The 19,142-nt window shown below is 54.3% G+C and overlaps 1 protein-coding gene across 3 annotated transcripts; it reads left to right on the plus strand.

The window, feature by feature from the left end:
- Positions 1-13,645: 13,645 nt before the first annotated feature.
- On the plus strand, positions 13,646-18,866 carry PODNL1 (podocan like 1). Of its 3 annotated transcripts, XM_086698910.1 has the most exons (10): positions 13,647-13,824; positions 13,980-14,204; positions 14,778-14,871; positions 15,159-15,223; positions 15,358-15,467; positions 15,794-15,950; positions 16,207-16,322; positions 16,814-17,471; positions 18,124-18,272; positions 18,435-18,866. In XM_086698910.1, the coding sequence occupies exons 1-10, from the start codon at positions 13,822-13,824 to the stop codon at positions 18,607-18,609; spliced, it is 1,752 nt and encodes a 583-aa protein (XP_086555036.1). In that variant the 5' UTR covers positions 13,647-13,821; the 3' UTR covers positions 18,610-18,866. The 3 variants fall into 3 exon arrangements, with proteins under 3 accessions (XP_086555037.1, XP_086555036.1, XP_086555038.1); XM_086698911.1 differs by lacking the exon at positions 15,159-15,223 and having other exon boundaries at positions 13,646-13,824; positions 15,819-15,950; XM_086698912.1 differs by lacking the exons at positions 13,647-13,824; positions 15,159-15,223 and having other exon boundaries at positions 13,900-14,204.
- The last annotated feature ends 276 nt before the right edge of the window (positions 18,867-19,142 follow it).

The following is a 19,142-nucleotide window of genomic DNA, read 5'->3' on the forward strand; positions in this document are numbered from 1 at the left end:
GGGACGGCCTGGTGGGATGACAATGACGATGATAGAATCTATCGCTTATATAGCACTTCACACGTGCAAGACACGGTTCTGAGCTTACAAACAATTCTATGTAGTAAGTCGCTGTTGTGCCCATTTTACAGATAACAATACTAATAATTGTTGAATGCCTGCTGAGTATCATTTTCATATGTGTTAGCTCATCTAATCTTCGCAACAGTTTTGTAGATAGGTCCTTTTTAAAAAGATTTTTTTAATGTTTTTTTTTTTTTTTTAATTTTGTGAGAAAAAGACAGGACGTGAGCAGGGGGAAGGGCAGAAAGAGAGGGAGACACAGAATCCGGAGCAGGCTCCAGGCTCTGAGCCATCAGCACAGAGCCTGACTCAGGGTTCAAACCCGTGAGCAAGATCATGACCTGAGCTGAAGTGAAACGCTTAACTAACTGAGCCACCCAGGCACCCCTAGATAGGTCCTTTTATTACGTCCATTTTACACAGGGGGAAACTGAGGCTTACCGTGTAGTGCGCCTGAGTACCTGGCACGCATATGCCTCAATTATGGCTGTAATCAAAGAGGGAGTGAATGGATCTTGTTCTTTGTACTCTCCCAGCCTCATGAATGCATTCCGTGCATTCATTTATGCAGCAAATATTTCTTGAGCACCTACTATGTTCTAGGTTCTAGGGGTACAGCAGTGAACAAGACAGATGAGAAAGAAATAGATTTCAGTTACCTAATTCGAGGTAGGATTAGAAATCAAAGAGAAGGAAGAAGGCTGCTCAGGCCAGCTAGAGAGAGGTCCCCATGCAGGTGAGGAGGAGGAATATTCCAATAAAGACAAAAAGCCTTCAGAGGGATGAGGGTGACATGACTGAAAGACCCCAAAAAGTCCAGTTGGGCCAAAGCAGGAATAAGCAAGGAAGAAAGTAAGTAAGTGAAACAGACAAGGACCAGGAAGTGGGCAGGGAGTGTCGGGTGAGCAAGATAGTTGGATTTTACTCTTAAGCATAAAGTGGAGCCTCTGGAAGGTTTTTAGTAGAAGCTGATGGAATCTGATATGAGATTTAAAAGATCATTATGATCCATGGAGCGAGCACCTGGCTGTCTCAGTGGGTAGAGCATGCGACTTCTGATCTCCAGGCCTTGAGTTCAAATCCCACACTGGGCGGAGAGATTACTTTAATTAACAAACAAACAAAGAAATAATCATTGTAATCCAAAGAATTAAATAAATACCCATGAGTTCATACTGGTGTAAATAAATGATTGAATAAAAAATGGGCGGGGGGTGGGGGGAAGAGACCACTCTTCCATATAGAAGATGTTCAATTAATAGATGTTCAATTAATAAGTGTAGAAAGAATGAGGGAAATAGGAAATTATCCTCAGGCAAACACCACAATTACAATTTGCAGCAGGCGAGATCTACCAATGAATGCTAAAATTTGTGGATGAAACTGGAAGGAGAAGGGATGCCCGGGTGGCTCAGTCGGTTAAGCGTCCGACTTCAGCCAGGTCACGATCTCGCGGTCGTCCGTGAGTTCGAGCCCCGCGTCGGGCTCTGGGCTGATGGCTCGGAGCCTGGAGCCTGTTTCCGATTCTGTGTCTCCCTCTCTCTCTCTGCCCCTCCCCCGTTCATGCTCTGTCTCTCTCTGTCCCAAAAATAAATAAACGTTGAAAAAAATAAATAAATAAATAAAAATAAAATAAAATAAAAAAAGAAACTGGAAGGAGAAACACCTACCCTAAAAGTATCTCTCCCAAAATATTTACTAACTACTGGGTTTTTTTAAATATATGTCCACAGATTGTTTGATATGCCTCCTTCCGGGAGGTGGAGCTTAATTCTCCACCTTGTTGGGTGCGGGCTGGATTTAGTGACTTGCTTCTAAGGAATAAAGTTACGGGAAGGGAAGCAACGAACTTGACAGTGGAGAAATCTGGCAGACATTACCTCAACCAGGTAATCAACATTGTCATCATAGCGATGAGTCATGTGCCTGGACCCTTGATATGATGTGATGAGGAGGACACATCACCTCCTCAATATCGTCACTTAAACCCCCAAACTCAATCTAGTCGTGAGAAACCATCAGATGTTTGTCCCAACTCGAGGGAGAGTCTACAAAGACCTGACTAGGATACTTCAAAAACGTCAGGATCACGAGAAACAAAGCCTGACCAAGAAACTGGCACGACTTAGAGAAGTCTTAGGAGACGTGATAAATAAATGAAATGTGGTGTCCTGGATGGGACCCTGGACCAGAAAAGAAAAGGACATCAGAGAGACAACTGGTGTCACTCATCTTAAGCCTGTAGTTTAGTGAACAGTCTTGTGCCAAGGTTAGCTAACCTCTTAGTTGTGACAACTGTACCGTGGTTATGCAAGATGTTCCCATTCGGGCCAGTGGGTAATGGGTAGACAAGAACTTTCTGTGCCTCCTTTGCAAATTATCTTAAGTCATTGAGCTGCCATATTAAAAATGCTGTAGACTGGGTGGATTTACACCCAAATTTGATTTCCCATAGTTCTGGAGGCTGGGAAGTCTAAGATCAAGGCACTGGCATAGCCAATCCTAGATTGTATATCCTTGCTATATCCTCCCATGACTGAGAGAAACAGCGAGAAAGAGGAGAGAGCAAAGGCACACGAACACTGGCTCCTTTATAGGGCGCTAATCCCATTCATGAAGTCTCCATCCTCATGACATAACCACCCCCAAAGGTCCCACCTTCCAGTACCATCCCATCGGGGCTGGATTTCAACATATGCCTTTAGGCAAGGCACAAACATTTAGTCCATAGCACAAATCTTCTGTAAATTGAAAATTATTTCAAAATACCAAGGTTTCTGAAGAGAAGACTCTTCAAAAGTTCATTTGGCTTCCGTGTGGAGGATGTTGAGGGGAAGAGGGGTGGTGGGGCAAGAATGGCCTCAGGGAGGCCAGAGGGAGAGGTTATGGTGGCTCGGATTCGAGTAATAGCAGTGAAGACGGAGAAAAGCGGCTGTATTCGGGGCCCATGGGTCATGTTCAAGGACCGGGTATCGGGGTAGAGATAAGAAGTAGGTTTCAGGGGCGCCTGGGTGGCTCAGTTGTTTGGGCCTCTGACCTCGGCTCAGGCCATGATCTCGTGGTTCGTGGGTTCGAACCCCGCGTCGGGCTCTGTGCTGACAGCTCAGAGCCAGGAGCCTGCTTCGGATTCTGTGTCTCCCTCTCGCTCTCTGCCCCTCCCCCGCTCACGTTCTGTCTCTGTCTCTCAGAAATAAACAAAAATGTTAAAAAAAAAAAAAAAGTAGGTTTCAGTTACTCTACATCCTTGCCAATATTTGTTATCTTCTGCGTTTTTTAAAAAAGTATTTATTTATTTATTTTGAGAGAAAGAGATAGAGAGCAAGCAGGGAGGGTCAGAGAGAGGGAGACAGAGAATCTCAAGCAGGCTCCGTGTTGTCAGTGCAGAGCTCCGTGCAGGCTCAAATTCACAAACTGCGAGATCATGACCTGAGCTGAAACCAAGAGTCTGACACTTAAGCGACTGAGCCACCCGACTGCCCTGGTTATCTTTTTTTTTTTTTGATAGAAACCATCCTAATGGGTGTTATCATTGACGTTTTTAAAAATGTTTATTCACTTTTGAGAGAGAGACAGAGACATAGTGTGAACAGGCAAGGGGCAGAGAGAGGGGGACACAGAATCCGAAGCAGGTTCCAGGCTCTGAGCTGACAGTACAGAGCCCGACGTGGGGCTCGAACTCACGAACTGTGAGATCCTGACCTGAGCCCACGTCGGACGCTTAAGTGACTGACCCACCCAGGTGCCCCTCCTTTTTTTTCAAGTTTATTTATTTCGAGAGGGAGAGAGATTGCCCATGTGTAAGGTGGGGAGGTGCAGAGAGAGAGGGAGAGAGAGAATCTCAAGCAGACTCCACACAGTCAGCACAGAACTTGACACGAGGCTTGAACCCACAAACCATGAGATCATAACCTGAGCCGAAGTCAGACGCTTAACTGACTGAGCCACCCAGGCGCCCCCTCACTTATTTTAAATAGGCATTACCTTTATACAGTCTTAAATTCAACACGGAGGAGACATAGAATGGGCCGTGAGCACGTGAAAAGATGTTCAACATTATTAGTCATCAAAGAAATACAAATAGAGTCACAATAATATAGCAGGACATACCCACCAAAATGGCTAAAATTAAAGACTGACCACAAGCGTTGACAAGGGCTTGGAGGAACCATAACTCTCACAGCCGCCAGTGGGGGTGCAAAACGACACAACCACGTTGGAAGGCAGTTTGGCAGTCTCATAAAAAGTGAAATGTGCACTTACTGTGTGATTCAGCGCATTTCACTCCGATGTATTCACCCGAGAACGTCTTTTTTTTTTTTTTTTAGATTTTATTTTATTTTTTTTACATAATCTCCACAGGCAACGTGGGGCTTGAGCCCACAACCCCGAGATCAAGAGTCACACGCTCCACCGACCGAACCGGCCAGGCACCCCTACCCAAGAGAACTTTTAAAACAGACATGTGGGGGCCCCTGGGTGGCGCAGTCGGTTAAGCGTCCGACTTCAACCAGGTCACGATCTCGCGGTCCGTGAGTTCGAGCCCCGCGTCAGGCTCTGGGCTGATGGCTCAGAACCTGGAGCCTGTTTCCGATTCTGTGTCTCCCTCTCTCTGCCCCTCCCCCGTTCATGCTCTGTCTCTCTCTGTCCCAAAAATAAATAAACGTTGAAAAAAAATTTTTTAAAACAGACATGTGTCCTCAAAGCCTCGCTCAGGACTGGTCGTGGCCGTGTTATTTGTTAATCACCCAAAGTGGGATACGAGTAAAAGTCTATCAACACGTGATAAATAAATGAGTAATAAACTCACGTAATAAACAAAATGAAGTACTGTGCACCTAAAACTCACGTTGTATCTCAATTATATCTCAGTTTCTAAAAAAAAAAAAATGTTCAGGGGCGCCTGGGTGGCGCAGTCAGTTAAGCGTCCGACTTCAGCCAGGTCACGATCTCGCAGTCCGTGAGTTCGAGCCCCGCGTCGGGCTCTGGGCGGATGGCTCGGAGCCTGGAGCCTGTTTCCGATTCTGTGTCTCCCTCTCTCTCTGCCCCTCCCCCATTCATGCTGTGTCTCTCTCTGTCCCAAAAATAAATAAACGTTGAAAAAAAATTTAAAAAAAAAAAAATGTTCAGACACTTAACTGACCGAGCCACCTAGGCGCCCCAATATCTTTTTCACTTTATGAAAATGATCAAAACTGTCAGCCTCGCTCTGTAGCCTTTTTCTCCTCACGAGATTAGCCCTACCCACACTAATCCATGTAATGGTTTGAACAGTGACCCACAAAAGGGTATCCTGGTGTCCTAACCCTTAGAACATGGAAATATGACCTTATTTGGGGGAAAAAAAAAAAAAGACGTAATTAAGTAAAAGATCTTGAAATGAGATTATCCTGGATTAACCAGCTGGGCCCTAAATCCCACGGCCAGTGTCCTTATAAAAGAGAGGAGGAGGAACACAGACACTCTCATGGAGGAAAAGTCCACATGGAAACCGAGGCAGAGATGGTCCTGACACAGCCACAGGCCCAAGAACGTCAAAGATTGCCAGCAACCACCAGAAGCTGGAAGAGCTACAAGGAAGGAGCCTCCAGAAGGAACAGCTCTGCCAACACCTTGACTTGGGACTTCCAGGCTCTCTCCACAGGTCCAAATAAATAATCTGGACTTCTGAAATGAATAAATGCCTGCCGTTCTAAGCTACCTTGTTTGTGAGCATCGGTACGACCGTTCCAGGAAGCTGATACATTACGTATATAGAGTGAGTCCCTTGTGTGTCCTAGATCTGATTCTCTATTTTTTTTTTTAATGTTTATTTATTTTTGAGGGAGGGAGAGAGAGAGAGAGGGAGACACGGAATCCGAAGCAGGCTCCAGGCTTCAAGCTGTCAGCACAGAGCCCCACATGGGGCTTGAACCCACGGACTGCGAGATCACGATCCGAAGTCAGACTGAGCCACCCAGGCACCCTTGGTTCTCTATTATTTTAACAGGAACATGTTTGGTTTGTTTATTCCCCTCTTAGGAGATTATTTTTCACTTGTTCACACGACATATGTTCACCGTTCACCTGGTTTGTATTTGACACTGCTCTAGGTGCTGAGGGACAGAGGTGACTATGGCCAAGTGCCCCCCTCCACAGTGGGGGAGGACAGTGGACGGTGGGCAGATATGTAAGTCAGGATGTGAGAAATGCCAGGAAGAAAAGTAAGGCAGGGAAGAGGAGAGAGAGAGAGACAAAAATGTTGCTTCTGATTGGGGGTTCTGGTGAGGGGCCCTCCGAGGAAGTGACGTGAATTAAAATCACCAGCCGTGTGTGATCCCACGCGGCAGAGAATTTTCACTGTAATAAACGAGCCTACAGGGAACTCTTGTATGTATCTGTTACCGGCTGTGTAAGAGGTTTTCCAGAGCAGATTTCTGGTCCTTGGGTGTTGCAGAGAGAGTAATACTCCAAATAGTCCCCTTGCTCCTCCCCAAGCCCCTACCCCGACCCCCACCTTCTCTGTCCCTTGCAGTCAGGCAGGACCACGTGACTAATCCTGGCCAGTGAAATGCAAGCAGAAGGTACTTCTGGGTGGAAACCCTGAAAAGCTGACTTGGGAGTCCTCTCTTTTCCACAGAGCCAGCAACTGTGGGGGCTGCTGTTCAAGACGATGCGGCTTCTGGTGGACTGGATCCCTGAGTGACTGTGTGGCTCAGAGTGACCCTGCTGATCCGTTGAGATCATATTGTGTGGATGACCAACTCTGGGGTTAGTCGCTGACCCTTGGGGCTGCTTGTTACACAGAATGATCTTGCCTGCCCATCTAATACCCACAGGAAACCGAACCAATAACGAATGTATCTACATATATGTGTATCCGTATGTGATATATCTTATCATGTATATATATCCTTTATATAGAGATAGATGTATACGTGTATATATATCTATCTTTTTATATATAGATATGTGTATATATATCTCTTTTTATATATGCACATGTGAAACAGAACCAGTAAGATATCCATATCTAAATCATCTATATCTATCTTATCATGTATATGTTTATCCTTTATTCTTTATATATATATCCTTTTGTATGTACATATGTATATATCATTTTATATATATATCTTCCTCTTTCAATCTATTTATAGACATAGAATTCTATCTCTATGTATTGATTGATCTAATCTATACCTATATCTACACCTATTAATCTATAGAAAGATTTAGGGGCACTTGGGTGGCTCAGCTAAGCCTCTGAATTTGGCTTCGGGTCATGATCTTACGGTTCATGAGTTCAAGCCCTATGTCAGGCTCTCTGCTGTCAGCGCAGAGCCCATGTCAGATCCCTGTCCCCCTCTCTCTCTGCCCCTCCCCCGCTCTCTCTCTCCTCTGTCCCCCTCTCTCTGCCCCTCCCCCGCTCTCTCTCTCAAAAATAAACTTTGGTTTTTTTAAGTCGAGAGTGATGCCAAGGCCGTGATCGATTTGACCTTCAGTGCTCACCTGCATGCACCCACCCACCTTTGCCCCCCATCTTCCTTATACCGACCTGGAAGTATTTTTGGCGCTTGGGAGACAGTCTTCGAGAGCTCGTCCGCTGTCTTCCCGGTGTTGGCCTCACTGACAGAAATTCCTTTCCTGTTTCATCACCACTGGTTTCCCTGCCTTTGGATTTTGTCACTGGCGAGCAGCGGAAGCCAGTGTATTTGGGAACCCCTGGAGCCCGGTCTTCTAGCACTCCTGCGCCCCTGGCCTCACTTTCTCTGCTTTCTGTTCTGTTCAGCCCCTCCATGGACTGGATGATGCCCATCCATTTGGGGGAGGGCAATCTACTTCACTGAGTTCACAGATTCAAGCGCTAATCTCTTCTAGGAACACTGTCACAGCTGCACCCAGAAATCAGGTTTAATCTGTGCAGCCCATGGGCCAGTATCACTTTAGAGTATAACCTTTCACTTGACCTGTACGGTTAACCATCACAAGTACACGACAGGCACATTTTCGGTTTTACCAGATACTTCCAGGTTCGTCCTCTCTTCCAGACCCTCCTTCTCCATGATCTTTGCTGGCTCTCTTCTGCCCACCCCTCGGCCATCAAGCTTTTCTCAGCAGTGGTCCCTTGGTCTCCTTGCTCGTTTTCTTTCCTTTTTAAAAAATGTTTATTCATTTTTTCGGGGCGCCTGGGTGGCGCAGTCGGTTAAGCGTCCGACTTCAGCCAGGTCACGATCTCGCGGTCCGTGAGTTCGAGCCCCGCGTCGGGCTCTGGGCTGATGGCTCAGAGCCTGGAGCCTGTTTCCGATTCTGTGTCTCCCTCTCTCTCTGCCCCTCCCCCGTTCATGCTCTGTCTCTCTCTGTCCCAAAAATAAATAAACGTTGAAAAAAAAATTTTTTTTAATAAAAATAAAAAATTAAAAAAATTAAAAAAAAATGTTTATTTATTTTTGAGAGAGAGAGAGGGAGTGCATGAGCAGGGGAGGGGCAGAGAGGTGGGGAGGGACAGAGGATTCGACGAGGGCTCTGTGCTGACAGCAGAGAGCCCGACGTGGGGCTCAAACTCACGAACCTTGAGATAACGACCAGAGCCAAAGCTGGACGCTCAACCAACCGAGCCACCCAGGCGCCCCTCCCTTTCCATTTTATGCTTTCTCTTTGGCCAATGCCATCCACCCCTTGGCTGCGACTCTCATTCTGTAGATAGCCTCCGTCTCCATTAGGACTTATTTTTTTTAAGGATTTTATTTATTTTATTTTTCAAAAGAGAGAGAGAGAGCAGGGAAGGGGCAGTGAGAGGGAGGAGAGAGAGAGAGAGAGACAGAGAATCCCAAGCAGGCTCTGCACCACCAGTGTGGAGCCCGACATGGGGCTCGAATCCACGAACCACGAGATCGAGACCTGAGCTGAAACCGAGAGTAGGAGGCTTAACCCACTGAGCTACCCAGGCGTCCCCATTAGGATTTAGAGTATGTTGTTTTTTTGAAGGAGAGGAAACGGGAAACAGTGGCTTACCCAAGAGAGGACGTCCGTTTCTCCGTCGCGTTCGAGACCGCTGGAGCCGGGGGTCTTGAAAAGCCCGAGATGCCGTGGCTCCTCTCCTGTCTCTGAGCCTCACAGGGCCCCGAAGGCCCAACCAGGAGTCTCCCTGCTTTTGTCAGACATGTCCTCCATCCGGAGGGAGAGGCTCCCCACCCAGCTACCTCCTCTATCGGCCAGACCACCTGCACCCCATCGGGTCCTCCGCCTAATGGGTCACCTCCCTGGCAGCCTGAGAAATCATCCAAACATGCCAATCACACCCCCTCATGGGAACCAGAGGTCACCTCCCCCTTTTGTCACTACAAAGCCTGCCTGCCACAGCGCCTGCTTTTTCATTTTTTTCTTTATTAAAAAATTTATCCCAGGGGCGCCTGGGTGGCTCAGCCAGTTAAGCGTCTGACTTCGGCTCAGGTCATGATCTCTCAGTTGGTGAGTTCGAGGCCCGCGTCGGGCTCTGTGCTGACAGCGCGGAGCCTGGAACGTGCTTCGGATTCTGTGTCTCCCTCTCTCTCTCGGCCCCTCCCCTGCTCACACTCTGTCTCTGCCTCTCTCTCTCTCAAAAATAAATAAACTTAAAAAAAAAAATGTATCCCAGCTTCTTGGTGATTATTTGCAAAATTTGCACTAATTTGAGCATGTTGTGTTATGAATAAGCAATTTTCATTCTAAACTTTGGAGGCCACAACTTAAATAACTATGCTAATTTTAATCGCGAATTTGGTGACTATTCTAGTTGTTTTGACCCTGTTTCTTGACTTGGCTCCCACGTGCGCCACCCCCATGTGGCTCCCCGCGTGGCATGCCGTGTCCTTCCCTCCTTCAGGCTGTGATTATATGTGAATAATAAACCAACACCAGTTTTTTCTATCCAGGGTTGGCTGTCACGTGCGTGGCTATCTTGTATCATTTAGAGCAGACCCCTCCTTCACCAACAGGGTGGGTAGGAGGTGATCAAAACATCATTGCAGGGATGGCCTTCCATTGTATGTGACACCCAGGTTGCTTCTATCTTGTCCCTCCACCATTCAAGAATAGTGGTCTTGACGTCACGGCCCAAGATGGCTGATGGAGTTCCAGCCATCACATCCACATTCCAACAGTAGGGAGGAGAAACGCACTCCTTTTTCCTCAAAGTGGCACATACCACCTCTGTTTACACAGTCATATGGTTGTACCCAGCTGCAAGGGAGGCTGGGAAATGTGGCACTTTATCTTAGGCAGCCATAGGCCCAGATAAGTATCAGCGATTTTATGAATTTGGCTCAGATTTGAAGGGCTAATTAGCCAGATGAAGGCCGATTGAGAAGTTTGGCCTTAGCCTGGGTCTTGAGGTTGAATGCCATCAGAGCATGAGGGGAAGGCCCAAGGCGTGCCTTGGGATCATTAGTGCGTACTGATTTAAGGCCCCTCCTTCCCTTTCCTTCTTTCTTTCTTTTTTTTTATTTGAGAGAGAGAGAGAGAAAGAGAAAGAGAAAGAGTGATCATGAGCAGGGAAGAAAGACATAGAGAAAGAGAGAGAATCCCAAGCAGGCTCCACACTCAATGTGGAGCCTGACATGGGGCTCGATCCCACGACCCTGGGATCCTGACCTGAGCTGAAATCAAGAGTCGGACGCTCAACCAACTGATACCCAGGTGCCCACCCCGTTTTTTTCCCCTTTCCTTTTCTAATTGGGAGACTACATTTCTCATCATCCTCTTGCCCTCTTTTTTTTTTTTTTTAATTTTTTTTTTCAACGTTTATTTATTTTTGGGACAGAGAGAGACAGAGCATGAACGGAGGAGGGGCAGAGAGAGAGGGAGACCCAGAATCGGAAACAGGCTCCAGGCTCTGAGCCATCAGCCCAGAGCCCGACGCGGGGCTCGAACTCACGGACCGCGAGATCGTGACCTGGCTGAAGTCGGACGCTTAACCGACTGCGCCACCCAGGCGCCCCTTTCTTGCCCTCTTTAACATCAACCCCCACCTCCTCCCCATACGCCCCAGCAAACAAAATGAGACCAGATTGCTGCCCTAGCTGCCCACGGTGTTCCTGCAACTGTCCCTTGTCCCCATGACCCTACAGTCCTCCCTACTCTGAGATCAGAGCCAACACTGCCTCCCCATGCAACCCTCTCCCACACACACAGACACCATCCTCCACGCATGCATTCCATGAAGGTGTCATAAATGCTGATTATGCCGGGCCTTATATTCGTGGACCATAGTCCTCCAGTGCTGTCCCTGCAGAACTCTTTGCTGGGTAGGGGAAGGCTGGACCAGGCAGGGCAGGGCTAGGAAAGGCAGGGCAGGGCTGGGCAGGGCAGTGCAAGGTAGAGGGAATGGAGTTTGTCGCAGGGAGATAAGGCCAGCAGGTCATTTACAAGAGCAGTGATTAGGTTCCTAGCTAATCAGCGCGGTCCATCCTTCTGGCCACGGGGACTGGTTCCAGACGGACATGTGACCAAAGCGAGGCCAATGAGATGGAAACCTGAGACTTTTCAGTTGGAGTAAAGCTCAGAGTGTGCCCATGTTGCTGCTGGGGTTATCTTGGCACTCAACAGAGAAGCTTGCTGAGAGAGCTGAGAGGCAAAGGATCAAACGAGGATGTGATTTGAGCCACTGGATCCAGCTATGCCTGAATGATACATCCACTGGATGTTTCTGTTCATGAGTCAGTAAATGCCCTCATTTGCACCAGCTAGTTTCGTTTGGGTTCTCTGTCCTCTGCAACTGAAAGATGCCTGTCAGAAGCAGTTTGGTTCTCACCGGGGCCAGCATCAAGGCAGTAAATCCAGTAGCTCTGTGAGGCTAGTCCCATTACTCTGCTGGGGAGACTGAGGACACTCCGAGCTAGCAGCCACTGGTTCCACATGGAGATCTTGGGCTGAGGACTGTTTCTCTCTTCTGGCTGAAACTCAGACCTGTCTCCTGCCCTAGCCCTGAGGGACCCTGAGTGTCTCCTGTCATGAGTGCACGCCGTCCTGGGAAATGTGGGCCAATGATCACCTCCAAGCTTCTTCCTTTGTGGGAGGGGGATTAACAATGCAGATACCCTCTCTGTCCGTCATTCCCCCACATTGGTCCCTTCCTCCCACTCCCCTGATGTCTCTCCGTGGCTCAACCTCCCACTCTCCCTGGCAGGTGATGTCTGGAGCCTGCCAGGCGCCCCCAAGCCTCACCATCAGGCATTTACATCTATCTAGGGCTGGGGCCTGTTCTACCCAAAGTGCCAGGGAACTCAGATCCTGCAGCCTCAGCCCTGAACCAGTGCCTGAGGGAGGGAGTTGGAGAATCAATAACCCAGCTCCCTCACCCCTCAGGTAGGACGTGTGTCCTACAAAATCTGCCAGCACTCCCCAGCAGAACCGAGCCCTATGCCTCTGGTGGGAACTTGTTTGATAACAAGCGTGACAAACCGTCCCAATTTGCCCAGGACTAAGGGTTTCCTGGGACTCAGGGTTTTGAGTGCTAAAACTGGCGAGTTCTAGGCAAGTTGATTACCCCGGAGATAACTCGTCATTGACTACTTCTTTCCTTCCCTCTGTCATTTCCCTGCTCCCCTACAGCTTCTTTGTCCAAGACAAATGCACTCAATCCTTGTCTCAAGCTCTGCTTCTGGAAAACCTCCCTCCCCCCCCCCCCCCAACCTTCAACCTCCTTCATGCCCTTCACACAGCCCATCGGCTCGGCCGCTTCTGAGCTGAGCACTTGTAAGGGGCAGATGTGATGCTTAGAATTTTCTGTCCAAAACCTGGTTTTGCCTTTGAGGAAGGAAGGGTATTCTGTCATCTCCGTCCTACGTGTGGGAAAACTGAGGTTTGGGCAGGAAAACGATTTGCCTGAAGACACCTTGCGGGTAAGTGGTGCATCCTGGGAGATGGGATCTGGGGCAGAGGTTGGCTTCTTCCCCCACGCTACTGCTCTGGTGTAAAGGCCAAGGAATGTGCCGGGAACCTTCTCACCCACCTCAGATGTGTTATCTCATTTAATCCTTATACGACTCCTGGGAGATGAGACGACCACTCCCCACTTTGCAGAGTGGGAAACCAAGGCCCAGAGAGGTGCCAGAGCCCAGGTTCAAGCCCAGGCAGGCTGGCGCGGAGTGCATATCCTTAACCACCCTTAACCACCGGGCTCGTGCTTCAATACGTGTAATTTCCTTTCAGGCAGCTGCGGCTGTGGCCACTCAGGGAGGAGGAGGAGGAGGGGCCCAAATGGCAGGCCTGGCTGAGAGCCCCCAGGCTGGCATCTGGGCTGGCAGGCTGAGCCCAGGCCTGCCCTGACCCCTTGCTGCCGGCCCCAGTTCCTTGGGGACCCTCCTGTGGCCTGAAGCATCTTCCACTCCTCTGCCCCCACCCCTATTTCTGCGGTTGGCCCAAATACCAGACAGGGCGAATCTTAGCTTTCCCCCAAGCATTCCATGCTCCTGTGGCCCGGCCCAGGCTGGCCGAGGTTACGCAAGCTGAGCATGGGTGGTTGGTGGGGGTGGGACCGAGGGGACGGGCTGGCCTGTCCTCGCCGCCGCCACCCCATCCGGCAGCCCTCCCACCCTCCCCAGGGCGGGGAAGGGGGTGGGCCGGCTAGTTCCCCACCCCCACCCCCCAGCCCCTGGGAGAACAAGCCGGGTGGAGGGTGGCCCGTGCCAAGAGATGGGGGGCGGTGGCGGCCACGGAAGAGGCTCCAGGAGGTGACCGCCTGGTTTCCATTAGGGAGCCCTGGTCGGCATTTCAGGCGAGACGGCAGAGCTGGGGCTGGCTATGGTAAGGTGGGGTGGGGGCGGGAGGGCAGGGGAGGGAGGGGAGCCTGCCTGCTCCCCCCTCCCCCCCCCCCGCCCCACGCGGGGATGCTCCTGTCGCCATGGTGACCTGGTGCTGGGCCTGGGGCCACCGTGACCCATCAGTCCCTCTACTCCCAGCGGCTGAGCCTGCTGCTGCTGCTCCTGCTGCTGCCCGGCCCCCCACCCGCCCCAGGCATGGAGGACGCCGCCTTCCCCCACCTGGGGGAGAGCTCGCAGCCCCCGCCCCGGGCCTGCCCCCTGCGCTGCTCCTGCCCCCGGGCAGACACAGTGGACTGCAATGGCCTGGACCTTCAGGTGTTCCCGGACAACATCACCCGGGCAGCTCAGCACCTCTCCCTGCAGGTGGGGCCCCGGAGGCCGGGGTGAGCACGCCAAGTGCCGGGTTTCAGGGTGATAGGGTGATGGGGCGTTGGGCGTGCAGGTCTTGGCAGCGATGGAAGCTGGCCTGGGTGAGAGCGTCGGGGTCTGGGCATTAGAGGCGAGGGCAGGTCGGGGGGCGGGGGGGACAGACACTGGAACTTTTAGGAGGGGCTGAGCGTTTGGAGGTGTTAAAAGGTCAATGTCTTGGCAGTTACGGGTTTTGGGGGGGGGTCAGAGTGATGGAGCATGTGGGTCAGGTGTGGGGGTGATGAAACGTCAGACAACATCTTTTTGGTTTATAGGGTTGTTTGGGGTCAGGGTGATGGGTGTCAGGGGTCAATTATGGGGGCAGATGGGGTGTCGGGGGGTCAACATCTTGGCGATCACAGGGTTGTTTGTGGTGACGGGGTTGTTTTGGTTGCAGGGCAATGGGGCTTTGGGGATCAAGTGTGGGGGTGAGGGGTGTCAAGGCTTACTTGCTTAAGGCGATGGGGAGCTGGGAATCGGGGCTCCGGCCACTTGCGGAGGGCTCAGGGGTGTGAATCCTCCCCCCAGAACAACCAGCTCCAGGAGCTCCCCTACAATGAGCTGTCACGCCTCAGCAGCCTCCGGACCCTCAACCTCCACAACAATCTCATCTCTTCTGAGGGTGAGGGGTGAGGGGACCTCGGGAGGCGGCCCCTTCCCTCCCCTGCTGGGTCTGTGGGTAGTTCTGCGGTAGTTCCCAGAACTGCCCTTTGCTGAGCAGGATGGAAACTCAGGCTGTGGCTTTGGAGGACGGGTGGGGAGGCGTGTGGGAGGGTGCCTGGAGGAGCCCCTGCCAGTCGCCAGCCAAGAGCCCTGGGGCAGCTGGGAGCACAGACTCCCCCACTGCCCCCTCCCTGGGCCCCGGGGCCGCGGGGGGTGGGGTCCCCTCACTGCCCATCCCGCTCCCAGGCCTGCCCGATGAGGCCTTTGAGTCCCTCACGCAGCTGCAGCACATTTACGTGGCCCACAACAAGGTGAGCACCCCTACCTGACCCCTGCCCCGGCCCTGAGGCCTGGCCCGCAGGGACATACAGCAGAGCGCGGAGGGCACGGCGGGGGTGGGGTGGAGGGCAGGGCTCCCTGGCCAAGCATGGCCGTGTCCCCACAGCTCTCGGTGGCCCCCCAGTTTCTGCCCCGCTCCCTCCGAGTTGCGGATCTGGCTGCCAACCAAGTGACGGAGATCTTCCCGCTTACCTTTGGGGAGAAGCCTGCGCTCAGGTAGCCCCTGGCCCAGCCCGGACCTCTCCGACCTCAGATATGCCAGGGGTCACTCCCTACCCCTGGAGGCCTGAGGGGATCAGAGCCTGCCCTTGAGGGTGTGCAGGGGCAGAGTCCTACCCTGGGAGGGAGGTGCGGTGGGGGGGGGGGGGATCTGAGGCAGGACACCCTGGATGCCGTCTGGAGAACCGCGACACGAGGCGGAGACAGTGCGCGGAGGCGTGCGCATCCTCACACTGGAGGCCGCGCTGGGGTGCAGGGGGCGGGAGTGGGGGCCGGTGGGAGGGCCGGGGGCAGGCTGGTGGCCGGAGCCTGGCTCCCCTCAGGTCCGTGTACCTCCACAACAACCAGCTGAGCAACGCCGGCCTGCCCCCTGACGCCTTCCATGGCTCTGAAGCCGTGGTCATCCTCAGCCTCTCCAGCAACCGGCTCAGCTACTTGCCGCCCAGTCTGCCACCCTCGCTGGAGCGGCTCCACCTGCAGGTGCCCCTCCTCCACCCTGCCAGCCCCCTGCCCGCCCCCTTTCCCTCTCTCCTGGGGGAGCCCCCCCCCCTCCCGAGAATGCCAGTAGTCACAAGTATCTTCGAGTCTTGCCCACTGGCGCAGGTCACTCACGGGTGCTCTCGGACCCGCGTTGCCAAAGCTAGCTCCCTGCTACTCCCTTACTCAAGAGCCTTCCATAGCTCCCTGCTGCTGTCTGTCCCCCGACTCCTGGTCTCACCGTCTCCTCCTTTCCCAGAACAACCTCATCTCCAAGGTGCCCCGAGGGGCACTGAGCCGCCAGACACACCTGCGGGAGCTCTACCTCCAGCACAACCAGCTGACTGACAGCGGCCTGGATGCCACCACCTTCAGGTGGGGCCTGAGACAGGGGAGGACACAGGTGCAGCCTTGTGCTGGCAGGAGGGGTTGAAGGTTCGGAGTCCAAGCCCCACCCCCTGCAACCCTCCAGCCCCCTCCGGGGTATGAGCCCCAAACCGAGGCCTCATTTGCTGAGCACCTGCTGTGCACCAGGCTCATCGGAGCACCTAGCAGCCATCTTTTTGCTCCCAGCTCCTCTGTGCCTGGGTTCTATTTTCCAAACGTCATCACCGCCGCATGCAGACTTGCACCCAGAACTCTGTCCTGGTCACCTCCACATCCAGCCCAGGGGGCCGGACTCTGCCCTGATCTCAGCGGGTGCCCCTCCCACCCAGATCTCGCGACTCGCCCACCCCCAAGTTGGGGTCTCCGGCTTCTATCGCGGGAGCACTCCTCAACCCTCACCCCCAAGGTTCACCTGTCCCCACCCCACCCCCACCCCCCCGCTCAGCACCCAGCCCCACGCCAGCCCTCTCTCCCACCAGCAAGCTGCACCACCTCGAGTACCTGGACCTGTCCCACAACCGGCTAGCTTCGGTGCCCGCGGGCCTGCCCCGCACCCTGGCCGTGCTGCACCTGGGCCGCAACCGCATCCGCGGGGTGGAGGCGGCCCGGCTGCGCGGGGCGCGGGGCCTGCGCTACCTCCTGCTGCAGCACAACCAGCTGGGGGCGACGGGGCTGCCCGCAGGGGCGCTGCGGCCGCTGCGGGGCCTGCACACGCTGCATCTCTATGGCAACGGGCTGGACCGCGTGCCCCTGGCGCTGCCGCGCCGCCTGCGGGCCCTGGTGCTGCCCCACAACCACGTGACCACGCTGGGGGCCCGGGACCTGGCTGGCACACCGGGCCTGGCCGAACTCAACCTGGCCTACAACCGCCTGGTCAGCGCCCGCGTGCACCGCCGGGCCTTCCGCCCGCTGCGTGCCCTGCGCAGCCTTGACCTGGCCGGCAACCTGCTGACCCGGCTGCCCAGCGGCCTGCCCGGCGGCCTGCACACCCTGCGGCTGCAGCGCAACCAGCTGCGGGCCCTCGAGCCGGAGCCGCTGGCCGGCCTGGACCAACTGCGGGAGCTCAGCCTGGCGCACAACCGGCTCCGGATCGGAGACATCGGGCCCGGCACCTGGCACGAACTCCAGGCCCTCCAGGTCAGGCGCCGGCCGGTCAGCCACACTGCCCCCACCGCCCCTTCGTCCCCTCCATCCCCACGCCTTGCAGCGTCTTCCCACAAGGCTCCGAGATGCCTCAAAGAGAGCCCGGCAGACGGACCCGGGGTGGGTGAGGCAGAGCCGGCCTCCGGGCCTTGGGCCGTGCCGTCCCTGCCACCTGGTCCTCGGCAACCAGCCCCTCCGCCTCCCCGGGGAACACGGCCCCCCTGGTTCCTCCTGAACGCGGCTGCTTCCAGAGTTTAGAGCATCTGGGGGTGCAGGCGCTGTCCTAGGCGCCGGAGAGGTGGGCACAGAGCGACACAGCTCCGGGCCCGTGGCACCGACGCACTAGTTAGGGAGAAAGCGGTTGGTCAGTAGACGGTGTCGGGAGGGTGCCCGGTGAGGGAAGTGCCATCCTCGCGAACGACTGCTTCGATCTCTCCCGCAGCAGGCAGGTCCCCATCTGTCTGGGACCCCGGCACCTAGAGCCCAGCCTGCCCCAGACGGAACTCACTGTACCTCTGTCGGGGCTGGAGGGAATTTGGCAACGCGGAGGGGGTTGAGGGGAGGAGGCCCAGGCTGGTGTGGAGTGCCCGGGCAGAGAGGTTTGGGGCTCAAGGCCTGGGGCCGCCGTGGCATCATCTCTGCCCAGGTGCTGGACCTCAGCCACAACGAGCTGTCCTTTGTGCCCCCTGACCTGCCCGAGGCCCTGGAGGAGCTGCACCTGCAGGGCAACCGCATCAGCCACGTGGGTCCTGAAGCCTTCCTCAGCACTCCCCGCCTGCGCGCCCTCTTTCTCAGGTGCCCCGGAGGCGGCTGGGGAGAGCGAGTCCTGGGGGCAGGGGGCCCTGAAGGGCTGTGATGGGCTCCAGCAGGCCTGGGTGGGCCAGGACGGTTGTGCCCCCCCCCCCCCCCCCCCCCGCTTCCTTTGCACCCACTCTCACGCCTGCCTCTCGGTTACAGGGCAAACAGGCTTCACATGACCAGCATCGCACCGGACGCCTTCCTGGGCCTCCTGCACCTGAGTGTGGTGGATACGGCGGGCAACCCCGAGCAGGTCCTGGTCCGGCTGCCACCCACAACTCCACGTCAGCCACGGGCAGGGAGCCCCCGAGCCCGGAGGGGTCCAGCAGTGTAGCCCAGACCCCTGGGGCTCCACTGGGTCATGGACCGAGGAGACGGTGCCCACCCGGGGCCTCAGCCAGGCTCTCCCAGGCCTCAAGGGCCCGGCCAGGAAGCTGGGGACAGGGGCGCTGCGTCCACACACAGGGAGCCCCGGGAGAGACTCAAGTATGCAGCTCGCACGCCAGGCACGCAGACCACACCAGCCCCGCCGGACGCGGTCCCCACTCCCCGCACAAGTGGAGGCGGCAACAATAAAGCCTAATAACCCTGTCAAGTGCTCACCACCTGCCAGATGCCCTTCACCTTGCAGGAGGGGCTCTCACCATCCCAGCATCCAACTGAGGAAACTGACGCTGTGGGATGCTAAGAGGGTCAGGCAATCTGGTCCAAGTCCCGGGGCCAGTGAGCAGCCGGGCTGGATTTCGAGGGGTCAGCAAGAACCACCACGTGACAGCTGACCGTACGTACACACTTGAACACACCCAAGGCCACCAGCTACAGAAACACACGGCACGGCAGACGCCCTCAAGCAGGCCACAGCCCTCA

Source organism: Puma concolor, chromosome A2 (genome assembly GCF_028749965.1).
Source record: "Puma concolor isolate L17-30 chromosome A2, mPumCon1.1.hap2, whole genome shotgun sequence".
NCBI classification, from domain to species: Eukaryota; Metazoa; Chordata; class Mammalia; order Carnivora; family Felidae; genus Puma; species Puma concolor.